Source organism: Gavialis gangeticus, unplaced genomic scaffold, assembly GCF_001723915.1.
Source record: "Gavialis gangeticus isolate Ggan-Ray unplaced genomic scaffold, GavGan_comp1, whole genome shotgun sequence".
In the NCBI taxonomy this organism is placed as follows: domain Eukaryota; kingdom Metazoa; phylum Chordata; order Crocodylia; family Gavialidae; genus Gavialis; species Gavialis gangeticus.
Window position 1 is genome coordinate 92,451,418 of NW_017729025.1, and position 23,292 is coordinate 92,474,709.

The following is a 23,292-nucleotide window of genomic DNA, read 5'->3' on the forward strand; positions in this document are numbered from 1 at the left end:
AAAAGGTCTTGTTGCTTCCAACTTTCCTATTTCCTTCTACAAACTAACCACTAGAAGGGTCAGGAAGATATATTCCTGCCAGGCACAGAACTGACTATCAGGTCAGGTGCACTATGGGGGTGGGTCACCTTTGTCACAGCCATCAGGAATTGACCAATACAGGAGGTGAGAAATTGTAAGTAAAAAAGAAGTGAGATCTGGCAAATTCTGTGATCCAAATGATAGATGGCCTTACAGGGAAGCACAGAGTAATTACCACTCTGTATGAACGCACTGGTGGCATGAGCCCAAGTGAGGCTGAACCATCTCTATTCTTTTTTGGTGATAATGTTCTGTGGTTTTTTGTCATTACTGCTAGATTTTACAGTAATCTCTCAAAACGCTATGGCTCCTAATGACATCTCTTGTGCATTACTGCTGGGTGAAGCGTGCATCTGCACTCTGAGTAATGTAACAACACTTTGCACTTCTTCACAGCATTTTTCCTCTGATGATCTGTCAAGGCACTTTGCAAACATGAATGTACAAATCCTCCCAACTGGTCTGCAAGGTTTTTCATCCCCCATCATCCAGATGGAGAAAGAGAAATGGGCAGTGACTTTCCAAGAACACACAAGAAATGAAGATCTCTGCCAGAACCAGAAACGGAATCCAGGATTTCTGACTCTTTGCCTCTGTCTTCATCATGGGACCAGCTCTTTAGTGTTACAAATTCAACATTTGCTTCCCTGAAGCAATTATCCATTTATATATCTCCTGGTTACCTGCCATCTTGGCCAACATGAGAATATTTCCCTGCCTGCATGCCCCAATGGCACTGAGTTACTAATAAAGCTAAGGCATCTGTATGGGGTGGTTTAGTAACAGCACATCCTTCAGCTGTGCAGAGGGTTGGATTAAATGGTCCCTGAGGCCTCTTCTGACCCTACAACTCTGTTCTATAGGTTTCTTGGTAGGAAGGCACATGTATCCACAAATATTTCCAGAACACCACTCAGCATAGTATCTCATACCGTCTTGTAGACACTGATGAATTAACCCTCACAACCCCCATGGTATGGCTGCACGTTAGTTCTTTTCACACATGGAAAAACTGAGCTGTATGGTCAAGTCACAGAGCCAATCAGTGACAAAAGCTGAGAATCCTAATGCCTACCCCTACTCTAACAACTAGCCCCTGCAGCTTCTGTTCATTTCCCTGTCTGTGAAACCAGATGATAAACGGCTGCAGAGCCAAGCACAAACAGGGACACATATTGCAGCTTGGCTGGGTCACCTCTGGGAATGGGCTCAAGAAGGGGTATTTTTTTTATTAACTGTTTCTTACAGTTAAAAGAGTTTTTATTATTCCTGGCTGTAACCAGAAAGAAGAAAACACTTCTCCCCCTAGCAGAGATGAAAGGTTCCTATCATCTCCTTTAATACAGGGAGAGAATAGAAGCTCTTCTTTTTTCACAGTGCCAAACTCACAGGCAGCCTCAGTCCAAGTGGAGTGCAGGTCTTTTAAAAGAAGTTTGATCCAGTACCTCAAACAGGAGGGAAGCTGGGAGCTAATCTGGATGTCCCAGGGTGAGCAAGACTCCCCCCACTTCCTGTCATTTTGCCAATTTGGCCCAAATCCAGCTAAGACCTTCAGAGAACTTCCTCTTGCTTCATTTCATGTGAACTTTCAGGGTTGGAGTGCCTGCTCAGATCTCACAGTAAGAAGCACAGCAGCTAAGTGCCATGAGGTTGAGACCACCAAACTCGCCACACAGAACACCAAAACTGCCATGGTTTGCCTATGTGCCCAGTCCTCCCCAGGCGAGGCTTCTGGAGCCCCGCATGTAAGGCACCTGTTTTCTGAAAATGCAGATCTTACTGGCCTTGTTGAAAATATGCATCCTGAACACAAATTGAAAACCCTGCAAAGCAATTTCATCCCCCGCCTTTCTTAGCCAAAAAGGAAACCCAGCTCTTAGCCAAAGGAACAGACCCTGGGCAAGCCAGTGGACGCAACTTGCAAATACTTTACATTCATCATTAGTCTGCTCCCCCAGAGCCTTTTGATCCTGCTCCCCAATTGTAAATGCTGCCATGGTTACAAGCAAGAATGCTAAGATAAATACAAAGAAACCCATGAAAATGTAACTCCTTCTCCCAATGCCTCTCCCCCATTCATTCACTTAGCCCCCACCAATCTCTCAGCAAACTAGATTAATGCTCCTACAAGCATCTCCCCTTGCACAGCATAGGCAACAGCACAAACATGCAATACAATTTCACTGCAACAATCACTGCCTAAGAATAAACATGTAACATGCTCTGCGGTCATGTCTCACTTACGATGAGGGGGATGGTCCTGTCTTCCCTGTGGATTTCCAGCCTCCCAGCTGATCTCTGCCCATTCTTGCTGCTGCTGCCGCTGCTAGGGGATTTGCTGGATGCTGCTGAATGAGGCTTGTTGTCCTGCCATAAGTAATAGAAAGTGCCCAGGATCCAAGCTACAGTCAGGATTGCAATAGCATTAGCCCTGATTTTCCTCATCCTGAGAGCCCCAGTGGAGCCTGGGAGCCCTGACTAAACTGGAAGAAGAGGTTTCTAAGGGATCAGATGAGAGAAGGACCAAGACTGTGTGTAAAAGGGGGTGAGGGGAGGAGGCAGTTGATGGTGGAGTGGTGAAAGGATTCTCTCTCCCTCTCTCTTTCTATTTGGCTGGCTCTTATAGTCACAGCTGTTTGTTTTAGCTCTTGTCTCACTGCTCAGTCCTGCAGAGCAGAAAAGAGAGAGAGAGATCTTCAGGGTCCTAATGCCCTTTTTCAACATGCTACAGACCTGATAAAATGCACCCAGTCCACAGTACGTCTCAGGGAGCCAACTTGGAACTGGTAATCCTGTAGTGAGGATGCACTGGGTAACCTAAACTTTCTTTTCCATCTCCTACATTTTTTAGCGAGGCACAATGACTGAGGGTTAGTGATCAGTTGCAAACAGAGGAGTAGGGACAGTGTTTCTTATACAGATACTGGACAGTGCACTGCATTCATTTCCAGTACCAGTCTGCTGAAGAGAAGGTACCTGGAATCCACTTCAAATAGGCATTGTGTCATTGACCTGAAACCGTCACCAGTGGAGTGTTGGTAAGCAGAAGACTGCACTTCTCCCTGATCTGTTACTCAAGCTAAAATGAAGAAGAGACAACTAACCTGAAGTAAAATGGTCTTCTAAATTTACCTAAGGTTAACTGCTGGTTACAGACTGAATGTCTCAGCTGTACATGTCCCTAGCAAGCAACTAAGCTATTCATGATACATATCCTTCTCACGGACTTCAGCAGCCTCTTTCCCTAGTGTTGACTGAGCACTGTACTAGCAAAGGGAAAGGAGGTGCACTGCCACTGGAACAGCTGTCTTTCTGTTATGGAAATGTGAGGTCCTGATGAATTTTGGTAATCAAAGTTCCTCGCACTTTTGGCAGGAGTAGGGATGCCGGGCTACATCTACAAAAAGAACCTGGTCGTAACCTCACCACACCTTGCACTTAAGCATCCTGCCACCTACTAAAATCCACAGGTCCAGGTCAGGTTTCCTATTCAATGCATGGAAAACATTATCATAGGTACCTCCAGATGAAACCCACAAAGCCAGAATGCTAAACAGGGGTCCACTCAAGGTTGCCAACATGAAATACCAAAGTTGAGGTGCCAAATCAACCACCCCAGGGAGTTAGGCCCTTCCCACATTTTATACTCAACCATTAGGCTACAGAGCATTTGGAAAAGGGTCACGATCAATCTCCCATGTTGAAGCTTTCCCAGTTACTATGAATTATCTAATCACTGAAGCAGAGACCCATGTCTTCCAGGTCAGATCCCTAATGACCAGACTAGAGAGTCATTTTCACTCATTCTCTAGCCCACCTCAAAATGCTTTGGGCAGCTCAACAATCAAGATAGTTTTATAAGAGATGTCCTTTACAAATCACCTTAGCATATCAAGGAGTGGATGGGTCCAAACATGGATCTGCCACAGCCTGAGTGAATGCTCTAACCACTAAGACAACAAATAGGGGAAAAATTGTTTTTTGTTTGTTTTTGTTTTGATGGGGGGGGGCTTCGGGGGGAGAAATGTTTCGTATTCCAGGCCAGATTAGCCAAATCAGTTCTGAATTCTCTTGCTTGAGCAAAAATCAATCATTCTAACATATGTGGCACTACAACCAGCAACTCCACCCCAGACTTTTCAGCCAGGAGCTTCAGATACTCCAAATCCATTAGCGGGCATCCTACATGCAGGCCCAAGCCCAGAGGCCTTGAGGTTTGGATGCCCCCGAGTTTCACTTGCCCTTAGCCAATGGCCACAGGAGCAAGCTAGGGAGGAGTCCCTCATTTCCATAAAGTAGGCATGTAGCTGAGATCATCCCACTGGAAACTGGACACTGGGAAGCTAATTACAAGACTCATAGGGTGTCCTGTCCTCAGTGTATTAGACAGGGGTGCACCATCCACTACACAATGCCATTCAAATCCATCTCAGTTTGGGCAACAGATCACTGCAGCACTTAATCTTAGCCAAAAGGCTGAGAACAAATAAGGGGGAATAGTTCAGCTATATTTTGAGAGAGACCTGATTTGGCAGGTATGTTATGAGAATACCTAGCAGGGCAGGCCTACTTTTCTTCGGGTTCTGCTGAGCAGCTTTCAGGTGCTGATCAGCAAGGTACCCTCTGCTGTTGGTGGCCATGCCCACAGGCAAAAAGGAAGACATCTAGGGAACTCTACTAGTGGGAAAGAAGGAACTTTACTACATTCCCTTTCAGTCTTGCCTGGATATAATACTCATCTTTCAGCTTTGTCATTGTGCTGTTAAGCACCTACTGTACTACCATCTCTGAAATATCTGTATTACTAGGTCATACAGTCTCAGAAGATGGAATTTCCTTTGTTTGCCATGTCCTAGGACCCTCCTTGATACTAGTGAAGGATCTTCATAATGGTTATGTTGCCTTTGCAACATGGAAAACCTTTCTTAAATAGCTAAAAAAAAGTACTAGATACTCTTCTCTGCCAACTGCTCAATAATCTATAATGCCTACAGACTTTTAGGGGTAATCCTTACCAATTGCGAGATGAAATCTTTAGAACATACAAGGCAAGATCACTTACCTCCTCTGAGGGATTAATGAGGAACTCCAAACTACAAGCCAGGTCCCTGTCTCCAGTGGAAAGGGCAGAGAGAAAGAGCTTTGTATCATTCTGCTGGGGCTATCAAAGGTTTTGACTCAACTCTACTGATTCTCTTTTGCATAGTAAACATAAGCCATTTTGCAGTAAATGCTGCTGATCTTCCTCCACACAGCTACTGACTGGGTAGCTATTCAGCAACCACAGAGAAGATCCAGAAATAATCCATCAGCTCTGAACTACATCCAAGATGAAGAAGACAGGTATCCCTGAGGTGCACGAGAAGGAGAAAGTGCTGTAGAGAGAGCAAAATTAGTACTGACCTCTGTGGCAGTGGGAGTAGACCCAAACTAGTATATCCCTATTTTACTGGTGTGAAGAAAAGAATACCAGCTTTTACCCTGATCCATCTTAGCCTTTGCTCTTCTAGCTGTGAGATTCATGAGAGAAGACAATTACCCAAATATGGAAAGGAGAGAATGCTTGAAACAGGAGAAATCCATCCAACCCAACAGGTGGCCCTAATTTAGTTTAAATTCATTGTACTTTCCAACTTCTCTGAGCTTGTTTCTCAGAAAAGATCACTTCAGTTCCTTAGCTACTTTCCCCTGTAAATCACCCCATAAGCTACTTACTCTTTATATCAAAAGGGTCCCTCATTCCCTCTACACTTTAAATTTTGTCACCTTCCTGTATCCTGATTTTGACCTCTGAACTATTAGATGCTTTTTGAAGCTATCCACCTCACCTTCTCCTTTTTTTCTGCTGAGAATATGCCCAGCTTCCAGAGCCTCTTCACAATTCAGATTCTATGAAGATGACATTAACTTAATGACTATCTACCATTCCCTTCTGAAGGCACTAACGTCTTTCTTAGGGAATGATGCCCAACAGTGAATTCCATATGCAAGAGAGGATCTACCAAAGCCTTATGCATTCACAATATTACCACTTATGTTTTGCTAGGGCAGCCTAACAGCTTGCCATCTGTCAGTTTGTCATCTGTCAATACAACCTGTTCATTGTTAATTGCCAATTGATTATTTTTAAAAAGCCAAACACAAAGTGGGCCTGTCCACTGCATTGTGCAGCCTTTTACACCTGTGCTAAGTTAGTGTAAAATGCTAGCAGCTGTGCAAATAAAAAGAGGGGTCTGATCCAGTTATACTGTGTAAATGAACACACTGGGGGGGGGGGAAGTCACTGGAGAATTAGGCCTGCTTTTATTAAGAATTAACCACTGCACAAATAATTCACTGAGTTGCATGTTCCCCAGATGGTACTACATGCAGCAAGTTTCAGCCAGAGACAGCTAATTCAAGCTTACTATTGAGTTATCTTTGAAAGCAGTTGCACCTTGAACAAAGTCTGGAAATATGACTGCGTCACTAGCACACGCTATCAGTTACTAATGAGTCTCTTTGACTGAAAAGGAGACTCTCTCTCATTGCAGGCAAGAAGGCGGTAGAACTAAGAAATCTAAAATGCACATAGCTGGGTCCCATTTGTTATTCTGCCTTCATCGCATCCTGTTATTCCTTGTCAGTGTCTCCAGAATAATCCATTTCAGGGGCTGACATGGCAGAGATGAAGATTCCAGCCGAGCCTTGCCTGCAGTGCTTGAGAAGTATTAGTTGCTGAATGGGGTATGTGAGAGATATTAATAGTCAAGGAGAGACTCTCAGCTCCCTTCTAGTTAATCAGTTCACTAATAAGAAAAGATTAACCAGCCTTTTCTTAGTGCTTCAGATGAGGATCCCAAAGCATTTTACCAAGTAGTAATGAAATAACCCTACAGCTGTTAGATAGGTAGGTTAATACCTTTATACCTTTTACAGATAAAGAAATGGGCACAAAAATGAAATTACTTACCCCAAACCATACATCAGCAGAGACCCGATGCAGAAACTGTTTCAGTGTAGAAATGTGAAGTTGAAGTTTTAAGTTTTTTTGTAAGAAAAAGTCCTCTTCCCTCATTTAGCATCACAGCCAGCAGGACCTGGGATCATGGTTCCCTGGCTGCTGTTGTAGGGGAGGCCCAAGACCCTGTATTTTACTGAAGTCCTTGCTCCAGCCCAGGACCTTAGCTAAGGGTATAGCAGTATCACAAAGCTGAGTCTCAGGCTTCATCATGTGCAATCAATGCCTGGAAAACATATCCCCATCTGCAGTTAATCTTCAGGGACTCAAATCTCTCAATGCAGAATGAATAACTCCCAATGAATGGGTATTACTCATATCCAAAGCCTTGTTTACTCTGAAATTCTGCAACCACAGAATTTGCTGTGAATTCATCCCTGGCTCTGGACTTGAACTTCAGTCTCACCTTTCATTTACCTTATGGCCGCATACAAGACCTTGAAAATGTAAACTGCTGAGGTCTGACTGCAGTGCAGAATGCCTTGTAGTATAAAGATGCCCAAGTTCATTTTAAATGAACTAGTTTGGATATGGGAAACAATCTGGCAGCAGCAGTTTTGAGCTAAGCACAGACTGGTTTACTGGAGGACGCCTGCCTGAGTATAGTGATAGAAGTTAAAATTTAGAAATGCTCCCTAAGTGAGACTGAGGAAGCTAAGAATTGAAAGATGGTCCCTCAGGGAGAGAGAGAGAGACAAAAGGTCTGCAGACATTGTGTACTGCTCCACAAATTAAAGTGTGTAATTCTTCTAATTCACTATATGTCTGTATTTACTGAAACCAGTGATCACTACAGTGAATCTTCAGACATCCTCCTTCCCATTCATCTCTGTAAATTAACACCTAAGTAAAAGTGTAACTGTTAATACTTTAGAAACATCAGATAACATCATAATCCCAAACATCAGCTAATATCATAATCCCAAACATAATTTTCTGTCATTCAAATCTCTCTCATACAACCCCCTTGGCCAGCTCAACCACAAGAAAGAAGTGGAGGAAGGTAATATAATATATGATTAAAATCAGACCAAGAAGAATATGAACTTCATTGCATAAACATGTGATCTTACCCTTTTTCCTGTTTTGTCTATTTATAATGAGTGCTTGTCTGCCATGTTGGGCTGTGCTGGAAAGCACTTCAAAAGAGGGGCCATTCTTGCTTTGTGCTGCACCTAACATACATATAGACAGTGAAATAATAACAATAACAACAAAACCCTGGTGGCTGTTTCATCAGGATGAAGCTAGGAACCCCTCACCTAGCCATTTAGTAAGAAAATGAGTCACATATATAGAGAAAATGAATGGATATGACTAGCCATGTGAAAGAAAATGTACAGGAACTTTTTTAGGATGCCATCTTCTTTGTTGTCATCAGGGTCTCAAGTAGTATTATTAGTATGAAGAGATTTCTTAGAACTTTTACCTACTGGAGAGTGCGTTTTGGTAACCAGCTTTGTCTTATCAGCAGTCAGTCTAACATAGGCCTCAGTGGCACTAGCTAGGAGTGCAAATCAGATGTTCAACGCTGCTCAAATGGAGTTAATGGGAGTTTTAATGCAGAGGAGAAGAAGAATAACATCCTAAAACTTTGCCTGTGTATGACAAAAGATTGGGGCCACCACCCTTTGTCATGGAGAGACAACTGAAGCATTTTTGCTGTTTTTGCGGTTGAATCTTTGACTAAGAAACATCTGGAGGAAACCAGGAAAAAATTTTTAACACGCTTCTGATCTGCAAAATCAGGGTCAGCTGTATTCATGGCCTCTGGGTATGAAAGTGCCATCCTCAATAGCAGAGGAGGATCAGTCTAGAGCTCCGGAAACAATTTGAACCAAGTCATCCAGAGTTTAGTCAAAAAGGGTTAAAGAAAAATTGTCTTAAGGTTAAGGGGGTTGATGCAGTCCCAGCATAGATAAGGCAGGTCTGTGCAGCAGAGACTCTTGCCATACAGAGTCATTTTGTATTTTTTTAAGCTGCCAGGAGAGGCTTTTTAGACTCCCATGTGGATGCATGACTTAGTAAACACCTTGTCAATAGAGAGGACAGTGGGATATTTCACAGAGTGAATTAGAAGACAGGGATGCATAAATCTACTTCGATCAGAGGAAGGCCTTTGCAGCAATGAGGTTCTGCTCTGTTTGAATTCAGTGAGCTGAGGTTCATGGGCCTTTACAGATGGCTACAAAGAGTGGTTTGGAGTACTATGATCAAGAAAAACGAAGAGACCCATTGTTACTGGGAAACCCAGGTGAACCACAAGATGAATATCCACAGGATTTACTCTTCATATCTCTGGATAAAGAGATTCCTGGGGGGAAGGGAGGAAAGGACTCCTGTGGTCCATCATGAAAGGAACTGGGTCAGTGGTAGAATAGGAGGTAATCTTGTGTGAAGAGCCATTGCAGCTAGAGGTATTCCTACTTATTTACTCACTATGTACGATATTTTTTAAGGCCAGAAGGGATCAACATGATTGTTCAGCTCGACATCCTGCATAACACAGGCCTTAGGATCTCCCTCCGTTAATTCCTACTTCAAATCCAAAGCCCAGTGCTGATGTATGCACTGTGCTGACTCAGGCTTTTCCCTGAGCAGGAAAAGTGGCAGAATGACTCTATTCTCTAGTAAAGATTAATGAAGGCAAACCTAAACACAGCCACTTTCCCTGGTAATAGCAAAACAAATCTCAGAGAGGTGCTTCCCCCATGGTTATGGAATCACTCACGAGTGCCCTGGCGAACCGGCGAACTGTACAACTGGGATAAATAAGGACTTTGATTCAAAACGCAAGGTTGCTTTCCTCTGAGGCTGCTGCCACCATGTGGTTCTGGCCTTCCTCTTCAGCTAATCTCAGCATGCCCAATCTGAATGCAGTTCCTGAGTTGCCCTGAAGAGCGTCTACAGCTTGTTTCCAGGTATGCTTACCATCAAATTGTAAAGGCAGAGACTGAGCAGGGTGCTCAGAGATACCATTAGCACAGATGGAAGACTCCACACCTGCTTTAGATCTCACCCCAGTGTGACTCTAGTGAGATAAGTACTAGGACTCTGCTCCCATTGAAGTCAATGAAGAGCTGTTCCTGTCCCTGCCCAAGGAGCTCACATTATTTCCTGGTTTGCCACCAGCTTAGCCAGAAACTCATCTTTACTCCACTCACTGCAAGCACTGCTCACAGATGTTCTTCTCCCAAAAGGACAGTGGCTCTAATCCTGTTTATAACTTAACCTAGGCTCTAGTTTACAGTCTGCTTGTGCCGGAGGCAGAATATTCCCCTTCACCTTCCCTGCCTTAAGTCAGTTAAGAAACAGCATCCATTCAGTTTAGTCTTCTTCTTGCACCACTAGGTGCATACAACAGAGGTTGGTTTTCATCAACCAGTTCCTCTAATCTCCTCTGACTGGTATCATGTAAGATTGCTGCCTCAGACCTTAGTATGTTGTCAAGAGTTTCTCTGGGTCAACCTCTGTTCCCTTTTAATTGGGGCTGCTGAAAAGGAAGGGCTTATTCGGAGAGCCTGTTATCTGGCCTTCTTAGAACATGGCCAAGGTGAGTGTCTGTTTCCAGTTCTTGGTATTTGTGCCTGTTCCAAGATCTCAGCATTCTTTATTAATCTGCCTGGCCACTTTATTCTGAATATCCAGCACACGCGTCCAAACTGAAAGCTGTTTAATTTCCCCTGGGATAGACACGTTGCTCATCTATGAGTCCAATTTTAACTGGAGTAAGCTTAGGACATGGCTGCTAAAGATTTGCAGCCTAGTGCTGACGCTATAAGATTCCCATAAGGGGGTGAGATTCCAAAAAGCAACATAAACTTCTTAACATCTGCATGGAGGACCTAAAGGGCTAAGATGTACCGAGTGCCTGTCTTGCTCATATGCTACCTGTACATGTCTATACATCTGTCATGCATACACATAAAAGGGACAAATATACCTTAAATGTGTTTTGGCAAATGGTTCATGTCTCTGGCCTGTTTGTGGAGAGTGAATGGAAAAAAAAGAACAGAGTTGAGGTGACTGCTGGTTCTTTAACCATAGACGTACTGACTTTGAAGAGCTTAGGTTACTTTTTAATTAATTTCTCTCAAGTTATATATAAGGTCAGTATATTTTTAACCTTAATATAATGTTCATGAACATTTTTCCTCTGGAAATTATTCAAAAGGAAAATATAAAACCTAAAGGACATTTTCTCAAAGAACAATAACTAACAGTTCTATACAATGCTTCTGTTCTGAAGTATGAAGAAAAAAACATATGCTGAAAAGCTAACAGTGGCAAGGTGAACCAGGAGCCAGAAAAGAGTTAGCAGAGTTAATTAGTGGTGATTCAGAATGACTCCCCTTCCAAGACGTGCCATTAAGTTCTGTGAGCTCTACACTTAATCCAATACTGCACCATTGTCCTGTGGCTGGAATTGGTGCAGCATTAAGTAAAATAACATTGTTGCACATCCATTGTTGCTATTTTCTGTGTCTCTTCTTCCTTTCCTTGGCAAATTATGATATTTTCAGTTCCTTCTTTGAAAGCTGTAGTTCTCACAACATTCTGTATTTCTTCCATTTGTATTTTGATCAAAGGACAAAACTCTCTTGATTTCTTCACTGGCTGTATTGCATGTAGGGTCATAAAGAAGTAAGGCTAGAAGGGCCCTTCAGAGGTCATCTAGTCCAATCCTCTGTCTGAGGCAGGATCATCCCTATCCAAACCATCCCATACAATCTAAACTCTACATAAGACCAACTTCAACCCTGACACAATATAGACCTAACACCCTAACCTGCCACAGGTAAATCGGGGGAATCATGGCAACCAATGTCCTGCTTCTATAAAATGCTGTCAATATGCACTCAGGAGATCCCAGGTAGAAAGCCATGCCCCCCGCTACAAAAGAAGGCAAACCCCCCCACTGTCTGTACCAATCTTACATGGGGTAAAATTCCTTACTGATCCCAGATATGGCAATTGGTCTGACCCTAAGCAGAGGGGCAAGACCTTCTAGCCAGGAACATCCGGCATTAAATCCAAGTAGAAGCACTAGCACATCTGAGTCTTGGCCAGCTCAACCACAAGAAAGGAGTAGAGGAAGGTAATATAATATATAATAACAATCAGACCAAGAAGAATATGAACTTCATTGCATAAACATGTAATCTTACACTTTTTCCTGTTTGGTCTATTTATAATGAGTGCTTGTCTGTCATTATGGTTGCAGCCAACTTCCAGTGCCTCCGAGGAAGACTTAGAAAAAAGCCCTGACACATGTAGCCACAAGGAGGGATGGGGATTTGGGGGAGGAGGGGGGCGTGGCAGAATACCAGCCCTGTGTGGAAATCAACAAAGCCCAGGACCATGGGAAATGCCCATAGTAGAACATAGGCATAGCTATGCCTAGATCATCCATGATCAGTGGCTCTCTAACCTCTTGAACACCTCCAGCAATGGAAAGTCCACAACTTCCCTAGGCAGTCCATTCCACTGCTTCACTGTTCTAACAGTGAAGTATTTTTTCCAGCTATCCAGCCTAAATTTATTTTACTTCAACTTCAAGCCATTGGTCCATGTCCTCCTCTCTGCAGCAAGAGATAAAAAGTGTTTTCCCTCTTCTCTATGGCATTCCTTCAAATATTTGAAGACTCCTGTCATGTCCCCTCTTAAGCACCTTTTCCGCAAAGTTAACATGCCTAGGTCCTTCAGCCTTTCCTCCATATGACTTGCCCTCCAAGCCCTTGATCATCTTTGTTGCCCACCTCTCAACCTTCTCTAACTTCTCCAAGTCCTTTTTAAAATATGGAGCCCAGAACTGCACACAATACTCCAAATGAGGCCTAACCAGTGGCAAGTGGAGAGGCACTATCACCTCCTGTGTTTTGTGTCTAATGCTTCTATTGATGCAACCCAAAACTGCGTTCACCTTTTGTGTGGCTGCATTTTATTTGCAACCTTACATAGAATCTATGGTCTGCCAAGACTCCCATGTCCTTTTCCACAGAGCTGTCATCCAGCCAGGTGTCTCCCATTTGGTATTTGTGTTTTTGATTATTCTTCCTAAAGTGCAGTACCTTGTACTTGTTGACAATGAACTTCATCCTCTTAGCTCTAGCCCGACTTTCCAATCTGAGATCCTTCTAAATTGCACTCACATCCTCCAGTGTTCACAATCCTTCCCTGTTTTGCGTCATCTGCAAACTTGCTCAAGAAGCTTTCTATGCCAGCATCCAAACCACTAATAAGCACATTGAGCAATACTGGGCCCAAGGCAGACTCCTGTGGGACTTCACTCAAAACCTTCTGCCATTCTTACATGGACCTATTAATAATTACGCTTTGCTTGTGGCTATCAAGCCAGTTACTACCTTGTAGTAGTTTTAAGTAGCCCAAGTTTCTCCAGTTTGTTTATGAGAAAGTCATGTGGAATCTTGTCAAAAGCCTTGCTGAAATGTAGATACACTATATCCACAGCATTCCCTTCACCACTCAAGTAGTTACTTTGTAAAAAATGGAGATCAAGTTTGCTTGAAACAATTTTTATAAATCCAGGCTGTCTACATGTAGTCAGGTTTTCCTCCTCCAAATGCTTGCAAATGGCCTTCCTTAGGATATACTCCAGTAACTTCTCAGGTATTGAGGTAAGGCTACCTGTTCTGTAGTTTCCCTGGTCCTCCTTCTTGCCTTTTCTAGATAGGGGCACTACGTCAGGCCTCTTCCAGTCCTCTGGTATGCGGCCTGTCTTCCATGACTTTATGAAGATCATTGCCAAGGGGTCTGAGATCTCCTCTGCTGGTTCCTTCAGGATCCTGGGATGAAGGTCATCCAGCCCTGCTGACTTGAATTCATTCAGACACACCAAAAGCTCTCTGTCTCTTTTCTTATCTCCTCCATCACCTTGCTCCCTTCCTTGTCCAGATAATCCCTATTAGGTGTTTGGCAGCTTAAAATTTTTGTGAAGACTGAGACAAAGTAGCCATTCAGTAGTTCCACCCTCTTTGTATCTTCAGTTAGGAGTTCCCTCTTACTTGTTAACAGAGCACCAACAGCTCCCTTGGTGCTTCTTGTTTGGCCAACATACTTACAGAACCTCTTCTTGTTGTCCTTAACCTCCTTTGCCAGGTACAGCTTGTTCTTTATCTTTGCATTCCTGATTTCGTCCCTTCAGGTTCTTGTTACTTCCTGGTAAACATCTTTGGTGACCTGTCCATTCTTGCCTGTATGCTTTCCTTTTGCATTTGAGGCATTTAGAAATTCCTTGTTCAGCCATATACCATATACCGCACAGCCCTGGAAAGAAAGGCAGCCAGCTCCAGTACATGGGGCTTTTCTCCTGTACCCAGTGAGTGCAAGGAGCACCGGTGATACAGACTGCCCAGTGGGGTCTGCACTCCTCTCTGCGATGTGTAGTGCTGGCCAGAGCCACACCCCACTGGGCATGACAGCCCTGAGTGCCACCAACTGCGGCTGCTGCCACTGGCTGCTGGGACTGTGCACCATGGGGGATTGTGTGTGTGTGGGGAGTCCTCACCCCCCCAACACCCTCCATCACACCCACATGCTGCCCACCCAAGCTCCCTGCTGCCGCCATGCCCTTGGATGTGGGCTCTGTGCTGCCACCAGCCCTATGGCTCCATATTCCTGCCCAACTGCAGCTCTGCCCCAGCTGCTTCCCTACCTGCTCCCTGGAGCCAGCAGAAGATCAGAGAAGCAGAGCAGGTTCCCAGGAGCTGCAGCAGTGGCAGCAGCAGCCCTGCCTGGAAGCTACTGCTGGCCAGGTCAAGCCCTTCTGCTCACAAGGGTGGAAGTGAGGCGCAATAGGGTATGTTTGAGGAGAGATGTACATATGGGCACCTTGCACCCACCCTCATGGGCAAAAGGGCTGGGTGGGGCACAATTTGTTGGTGGGCACCATGGACTGGATGAAAGTGCTTGGTGGGCTGGATCCAGCCCATGGGCCATATTTTGCCCACCCCTGCCCTAGTTGTATACTTCACTTTCTGGAAGAGAAAGTTGACCTCCACACAAGATGGGAACTGTTTGGCTGCATTGTACTTTCAGTAGATGTCCAGAAAATTGAGGTCTTCCATCAGTACCATCCTATAGCTTTTGGATACATTTGTCACCTGCTTGAAAAGTGTCTCATCCACCTCCTCTTCCTTATTAGGTGGCCTATAATAAATCCCCACAATTATACTGGTGCTGCATCTTTCACTTTTCATCTTCATCCAAATGCATTCTGCTTTGCCAACTTCTTCCTCCGGAACCAGGGAACAAATGTGTTTTTGACATACAAAGCAACACAACTACCTTTCCAGTCACAAGAACTGACCCACCAGGTCTCAGTGATGCCAATCAGATCATAGTTCTTTTCACAGGCTGCAGTTTACAGCTTATCTTGTTTATTCCCCCTATTTCTCACATTTGTAAATGTGCATGGGATGTATTTTGAATTTTGACCTCCTCACTTCCTTTTTTGTGCCACTTTTACAGTCTTGTAGCTCTCTGGCCCTTTTCCAGAGTTGAGTTGCTTCTCTGAATCTTTTCCCCTCTAAACTATGTGCCCTGTTACGGGAAGGTTTTGATTACCATTCCCCGTAAAACCTAGTTTAAAGCCCTCTTTACTAGGTTGCCAGATGACACCTAAAGATTGCCCATTCTCATCAGATGGATCCTCTCTCTTAATAGCAGTCCTCCTCCCGAGAGCATCTGCCCATTGTCAAAGAAGCCAAAGTCTTCACCATTGTCTCAGCCACGCATTCACTTCCAGAATACAACAATCTCTGCCTGGATCCCTGCCTTCCATGGGAAGGGTCAATGAGAACACCACTTGACTATGAGGAAAAAAACAAGAAAAAAACATAGGAACTAAGTGGCTCATTTCTAGATCACTTGTTCAGATCAGTAACGGCCAATAACAGCAAGCAGTTCAGGGGAACTGGCTAGTTGAACCCCTCCCAACAGTCTCAGAAACCTAACTCCAGTAACTGCTTCCCCCTGGACCAGGAGCTCCACAGCAGCAGCTGCAGGGAAAATGGCTGTGAGAAGGCTTCTGTTTCCTTCATGAGGCAAAACTGAGCAGCTGCAATTGCCACAGACAGTAAGGGCTAGCATTAGCTGAGCCCCTTGTGACCAAATCTTGTTACACAGGGAATCTCTGAGCACAGCTGTTCCAGACTGTGCACTGTTGTGTGCAAAGGGGATAACTAATAGGTTGAACAGAGCAAGGACTAAAGTAGTGGTGGAATCAGGTTGGAAATAAACGAATGAGAGAGTTAGATGGATGGGAAAATAGGAGATGGAATCTGCAGGGGAAAGAGAAACACCTTAAAAATGGTTGTAAAAAATTAGATTTTTTTAGAAATAGAATGGGGATTTTTTAAAAGTTTGAATATAAGTGATTAAACTACAAGACTTGAACATGCTAGGAATAGTTGTGCAGTCCTTACTCTTCTCCTTTTCATCGTCCCTTCTTGCCATTCTCCTCATCACCTTCCCCTTCAAAACTACTAGATTATTTCATCTGTTCTACCTTGTGTAAATACCTCTGGCAGGGAAAAAATTCTTTCTCTGTGCCTCCTCCCCTCTCCTGCCCCCTTTAATGGTTGATACCCACCTCATGTTCAGGGGCTCAAATTTAAATGTCAGCAAAACCCTCTTCATTATCCTCTAACACCTATTTGGTGACCTACACTGGCAGCTTGCCACACCAACTACTGTGGCAAAAATGCAGCTTATTCTGTTCAGAAAGTCTACACCTATGGGGCGCAGTGTAGTCACCAGCTTCCCCGGTTCAGTATTTACAAGAATTCTCTCTTCCACAAAACTTTATTAGCTAACGTGATGGAGCAACAGCCAGGAAGGAACTTCAACTTGAAAAAGTGAGAATTTAGAAGCTACCTTGTTATTGTGTTGAAGCATAGCCTATTTATGATCTCACATGTACTGTAAAAGTCATTTGAATGCTGTACTGCCAGCTGGTTTGAACTCAGCACAATAAAAAATGGTTAACTTTTCTAAAAGTCAAAGCAATTTTTTGAAGTTCTGTCATTCAAAATAGCTTATACAATTAATGGAAAACTTTTCAATAACATCTCTCCACTGACACTAAGCATGAGAAATTTCAGGTTGAAAGGAGGCCAGAAATAGGACTTATGGATCTGTCAGTGTTGGAGCTGCTGCTGTGACTTCATAATAAGATTAATCATATAACCTTTTGTGTGTTAGGATCCAGATCTATTTCTACGTGACAACTGCAGAGTTTAAAAACAACTAAAGTGTTTCAATCAAAAAAAAAGAAAGAAAGAAAACAGCCCTAACCTGTAATGCGAGGAATCAAACCATAAATCTAGTTAAATTAGCGAGAGACAGAGGAGAAAGCTAGGGAGACGCCTGCTTTTGAGAATCCCAGAGATTTCAGGCACAGAAGGGAACATAACGTTTTCAGTTCCTGCAAAAAAACCCACCCCACCAACTCTAAATCAAGTCATCATTACTGCAGAGCATTGTGCTTCATCAGCAGAACTTGAGGCTTCCTTCCAAGGGTCACTTATTTGTTCATCTGCGGCTGGATGACAACTGAGTAAGGGTTACCTTCAGTTCCCTTTCTACTGTCATTGGTGGTTGTACAACTCTGTATTTTCCCCTTCTTGGCAACTGATTCTTGTTCACATTCCAGGTACTTAAAATGGTGTCAATAAATTATTATTTCTCTCTCACCCTTTGGACTGTATAAACACTTTTTTTCCCTCTGGCTAGTGCATAAGGATGCGGGATATCCCAATCATACGTATTTTTAGGATCAGCTGTAAAAGGCCAGTGACCCACAAGTTACTTGCTAAAGCCTCACCTAGAGCTCAGAATTTACGCTGCCCAGCAGTGCTGCCCATAGATAGGCTGTGTAGCTCTGTACAGTTACCTCCTGGCTGGAAGCAGTGTAGGCACATCTCATGAAGCACAGTAGCTGTACCAAGCGGACCTGCAGTGAAAGCCAGGTGTCAAAACAAGCATTGTATGTATTGCAGCCTAGAATTGGAGAGACAGGAGAAAATACGATGGATTTATAAAGCTCATTAGCTACTGATGAACCAAAAGGGAGTGGAAAGCACATTGTCTCAATTATCTCCATGCTTACAGGCCCCACTTATGCTCAATGTAAAATTCAGCAAACAAATGCACAGTTCAATTCCCACTGAAAGAAGCAGAATACACAGCTATATATCTGTGGGCAGAATTTCCTTTGAGTTTTTCCTAGCACTAGGGCTCAAGCCAGCGCCACCAGGAATATGTCTAAGGCAGAGGTGGGCAAAATACAGCGCATGGGCCAGATCCAGCCCACTGAGGGATTTTGTCCAGCCTACGGTGGGTCCCTCTGTCCTGCCCAGCCCAGGCGCAGGGGTAGCCCTGGCTGTTGTATGTGTGGCTGGTCCCACCACCCCTGGTTACAGCAGGGCTCATGTGGCACAGCAGCTAGGTACAGCTTCCCAGCAGCCCTGGCAGCAGTGACTCCTTCTGGCAGCCACTGCCACTGGACCCAGCCCAGTTGCCTGGGCACCCCAGCCCATCTGCCCTGTACTGGGCCATTCTTGAGTGACCTGCTCTATAATATTCACTTAATATAGAACCCTATAGCAATGCTTGCAAGAAATGTTTTCATTATAGCTTATTGTACTGTTCACATTTTTGGACAAACAGGTTCCCCTAAGGGGAGTGTTTCGGAAAACCTAAACAAAAATCATCTCAAACATTTGTACATCAAGAAAACAGGAGTTTGGAAATAATGAATTCCCCCACTCTAAAAATGTTGCTTCTTTTTTTCACCATAGATGTCTCAAGCATCTGCACATAAGGTTTGGCAGGTAAAGAGCAGTCATCAACAAGGGTAGCATCCACAGCTAAGCAGATGGAAATCAGGGAAAATTGCTTGGAAATGCTCAGAATGTTTGTAAGTGGCACAGCTAGTAGTGGATGGTGTCATTAAGTCTCAGAGTTGTCAGACTGCAGCATTTTCAGCCATACAGACATTTCTGTATATATAAATAGACACCAGTTAGCTTTAAGCTTAATTTCAGCTCTGCGGGACTCTCAGCTTTCTCTAGGGCTTGCCCAAGACTGTGAAATGAGCTCCCTGAAAACTAAGGGCCATCATAAGCCTCAGCCCTGCCACTCTAAGCACAAGGCATGTTTCTTTGACCCCCCCTTCTCTAACATAGGGCAGTATCTGTGCCTGTGCTTGTTTACACACAGTTAATTCTCACAAACACTCCACTGCTCACACTTCTTTTCCTGGGGAGGGGATCATAAAATCATATAAATGTAGAGCTGGAAGGGACCTCAGAAGGTCATCTAATCCAAACCCCTGCTCAAGGCAGGATCATCCCTGTCTAAACCAGGATGAGAGAAAATCCACGTGACAATGTGAATTACACATCATAACCCATTACTGGAAGGTGCTCACACCACGGTGATGACTACGGTGTAAGACTTTATACAGGCTAAAAGAACCTTTGGTTGTATCCATTTGTGCTCTTCATCCCAGGTTTTTTAATCCTGTCATGGATGTTATCAGTCTCAGCCACTGGAGGCTTATGCCAGGCAGCTAAGGCCTAAAGTAACAACGTTTTTCTAAAAGAGTGTTGGGTTGGTAGGGGATGGACAGACACTGGGCCTTGGAGTTCCAGTGCAACAGCCATTGTCCCACCAATTCCTGAAGACAGAGAAGAGTGACAGGGAGGGAGGGAGTGGAGGTAGCACTCTTCCTAGACATTTTACAGGACCCAGAGAGAATACCAAATCAACATGAGGTGTTAGGACAGGTAGGAGAGTTCCAGAAGATTTCCTGAAATTACTAGAGCATGTGAGTAGAGCTATTGTCTGTGTATGGGAAAGGAGGAACTACTAAGATAGCAAGCCCATATAAAGGGGGAACTTGCTAAAGGACAGGAGTTATGTCCAGAGAGAGGATCAGGCCATGTGTTCTTTGTTGGTTCAGATCAATATCCCTCTCCACCAGCCTCTCCAAATCACTGATGGTTTCCATTACTACAGTTCAAGGACTTCTGTCATATCACCAAGACAGGTTAGTATATTGTTAATCAGTTCTGATGTCCAGTAATTTCAGGCTAGAATCTAATGAAGTGCATGTTCAACCCTTCATGGGCCAGGGTGTGGGCAGCCCCATCTGATATGAGGATTTGCTCATAGATCTCCTCTTTCTTCCTAAATGTTGGCAGCTATGCCAGATCTCCAGCTCCCCTTAAATCACTGAGAACTGTTACACGATCTGAGGTACCTGAATGTGAATGTTGCAGCATATTATTAGCCACCTTTCAGTTGTTGGCCTTCAAGTAGTCCATCTGCCTGATATCACAGTAGGGTTGCTGCTACCACTTATTGGAGTCAGAGGGGGATTAGGAAGTAAAGCACTGTAAATGCTAGATTTTAGTCAAAAGGAAAAAAGAAAAACAAGAAATCATTGTGATTTTTTTGGATTGAGATTTCATATTTTCCAATGAGATTTAGGGCTGATTGATAACTACGTAAAGGGAAATCATTACATTTGATAAAAATTATCTGACATTTTCCAGCCAGACAAATTCAGTGGCTAAATGTCTGCCCTTTTGTAGACCTCCTTCTTCTTGCCAGGGAGCTAACACACAAAAGCTGAGCTTGCTGCTGCAACATGGGGTTTCTTAAGAGACATTAGAGAGGAGCATAAGCTGTTGTGTTCAGATTTGAGGTCCCCATAGTTTGGGGGGTTTGGTTCTGAGGTTCTGGTTCAGTCCAGCACAGATATAAGGATCAAACGTGAAGACGGGATCCAGATTTGAAAAGCCAGACATGCCTCAGCATGGGGAGGAGAGCTATAGGACTAGCTGAGATTTCGGGTCAGTCCTCTGTATCTTGTTCACTTCTATAGTCTTGCAGTGCAGAGCTCAACATGCCCAATGTATGAAGAAACAGGCTGGAATGGGAGTTTCCGTATAGCCCCATCTCTGAGACACATGGACCCAGCTTCAGTTGCTAAGTGCTTCTGACTTTTTTAAGCTGGTAAAACCTGAAAAGGAGGGATTTGATTAGGTGCATTCAGTGGAAGTTATACTCCTCATTCACATGCTGCCCCATCCCTACAGTTTTAATGTGGTCATCACATCCTAGCTGAAGTTATATTGCAAGCTCCTTGGGGTATAGATTACATCTCTTCATTTGTATTTTACTTTTTAGAAAAGGTGTCCAAAGATGTGCTGAATGTTTTAATGAGGACAAATAAGATAAAAGGACTCTGTCAAGAGCATCTAGGTATGTTTCTGAAATATATCACACAAGAATTAGCCTAAAAAAAAGGGGGCCCAATGACCTCCTCACTCTAATCCATCTTTTCCTGTAAGATCAGCATTCAGATGATTACATTCCCTACCCTCTTTAAAAAAGGGTTTGCAGAGGAAACATTAGAGAAAATGCCTCCAATTAATATGCCAGACTAAAGTTGGCTTGGTAGGAAACTAAAGAGCATTGACAGCAGCCTGTAGCACTTCCATCACTGTCAAAATGCATTATACCTCAGAGGTGTGCAAAGGTCACATGACTGATACACACACTCGCTCTCTCTTTCTTTCTCTCCCTCCTCCTCCTCCAAGAGCTGCAGAGAGAGTTAAACATGGGAATTGATGCTGCTATGTTATTCAGTAAAGGGCAAGCAGTTGCATCTGTTTTTGGTATGGGCAGACCAGAAGGACCCAGCTGTTATCCGCAGCTCTTGATTAATGCCGCTGGGCTGATTAAGTTTCAGAATATTTTACTGGTGTATTTGACACATCCATCAATGGGAGAAAATGGGGGAAGGTTTGTTTGTTCTTCTAGCCCTGTTTCAAAGGACTATTTCAAAGCGGGCCAAATGCACACACTGATGAAACACTCAAGGGCTTTGCACAGAGTAGCACCTAACAAACCAACAGCCGCTCCTTCTATTGGGACCATCACCTCAGGGAAATCTGATTAGCAGGAAAGAAGGCCTGGGAGAAAGTGAAAGGGATCTTGAATGAGAAAGCATCCATTGCCCTTAGGTAGAAGCCACTGTCAGTTCTCTTCAACCTGGATACAAACAAGGGACCTTTAAAAGAGAGCTTTGGACAACAGGGCCTCTACACCTGGCCTGACCCTTGATCCCACGTTCAGCTGCTTACAATCAGATCCTGTTTCAGCAACACATTGGAAGGCATGCTTTCAATCAGTTCCCACAGTGCATCAGAGGAGGTGGAGCAGTGCTGTTCACAACAGGCACCACAAGACGTCCCCAGAGGTTACAGGCTGCTTCTGAGAAGAACCTAGCTGCAACTTGCTGAGTAAGTTATTGAAGGGGCAGACTTGTGAAATACAGGAACAGGCTTGTGACTGCACAGCCCAGGCTGCTGCTAGTGACTCTTTTGAAGGTTCCAGTGACCTGCTTTAGCACAGCTGGGATTGGTCCTTCTGCACATTCACTCTCACCTATCGCACCTTTAAAAAACTTTATTAAAAATATCTGCAACTGAGCCCAGCAAAGCTGCATAACAAAGGATTCACTCTCCAAAGCAAGAATTACGGTTCCTGCCTCAGTGCAACACTTGTGCTCCGAGGCCTAGCACATACCTCTCCAACCAGCCACTCAAAGAATATTAACCAAAGTAGTTCAGAAGGCAGTTTAAACAAGTGTAAGCCACCGTGTTTGGGAACTGACTCCAGTTGGTTTGAGAGTATCAGCAATGCTACAGACTTAACTAAACTGGTTTAAAAGCAATCTCTCTACTAATCCCACTGCAACTTTGTCTAAGGCCCACGCCAATGTCTATTCTTATTCCTGAATCCGTTATTCGCCTGAATTAGCAGATGGTCTTAGCATGCTCTCTCCCCTGGCATGCATACTAATAAAATGCAATGCAATAGAATAACAATTTTCCTTCTACCTCCTATCTGCAGAATAGATACAGAACGCTGCCAGCACATTCAGGGTCTGTTTTGGATGGCTGTGTAAGCATGGCCCAGCAAAGGACAGTGAATACACTACACAGAACTTCAATTGAAGGGTTTGGTTTTCAGAGAGACCTGCCATCCATAACCACAACTGAAATGAAGAGTAGTTGCAAACACTCACAACCTCAGGGAAAAACACAATACAAGGATTACTCTTAGGAAAGCATACTTGCTTGAAGTGACAGCGGGTGGAGATGATTGTGATG

The 23,292-nt window shown here is 43.9% G+C and overlaps 2 protein-coding genes across 3 annotated transcripts in view; both read right to left on the reverse strand.

Moving 5' to 3' along the window:
* Positions 1–3,050, reverse strand: part of GALNT16 (polypeptide N-acetylgalactosaminyltransferase 16) — a 191,352-nt gene extending 188,302 nt beyond the window's left edge. Inside the window, exon 1 of one of the 2 annotated variants that reach the window (XM_019519161.1) lies at positions 2,326–3,050. In XM_019519161.1, coding sequence (XP_019374706.1) covers positions 2,326–2,526 — 201 coding nt within the window. In that variant the 5' untranslated portion in view covers positions 2,527–3,050. The remainder of the gene's footprint in view (positions 1–2,325) is intronic. The other variant, XM_019519160.1, reaches the window with a different exon arrangement.
* Positions 3,051–20,561: 17,511 nt separating this feature from the next.
* EXD2 (exonuclease 3'-5' domain containing 2) overlaps positions 20,562–23,292 on the reverse strand; it is a 29,868-nt gene continuing 27,137 nt past the window's right edge. Inside the window, exon 9 of the mRNA XM_019519165.1 lies at positions 20,562–21,134. Coding sequence (XP_019374710.1) covers positions 21,101–21,134 — 34 coding nt within the window. The 3' untranslated portion in view covers positions 20,562–21,100. The remainder of the gene's footprint in view (positions 21,135–23,292) is intronic.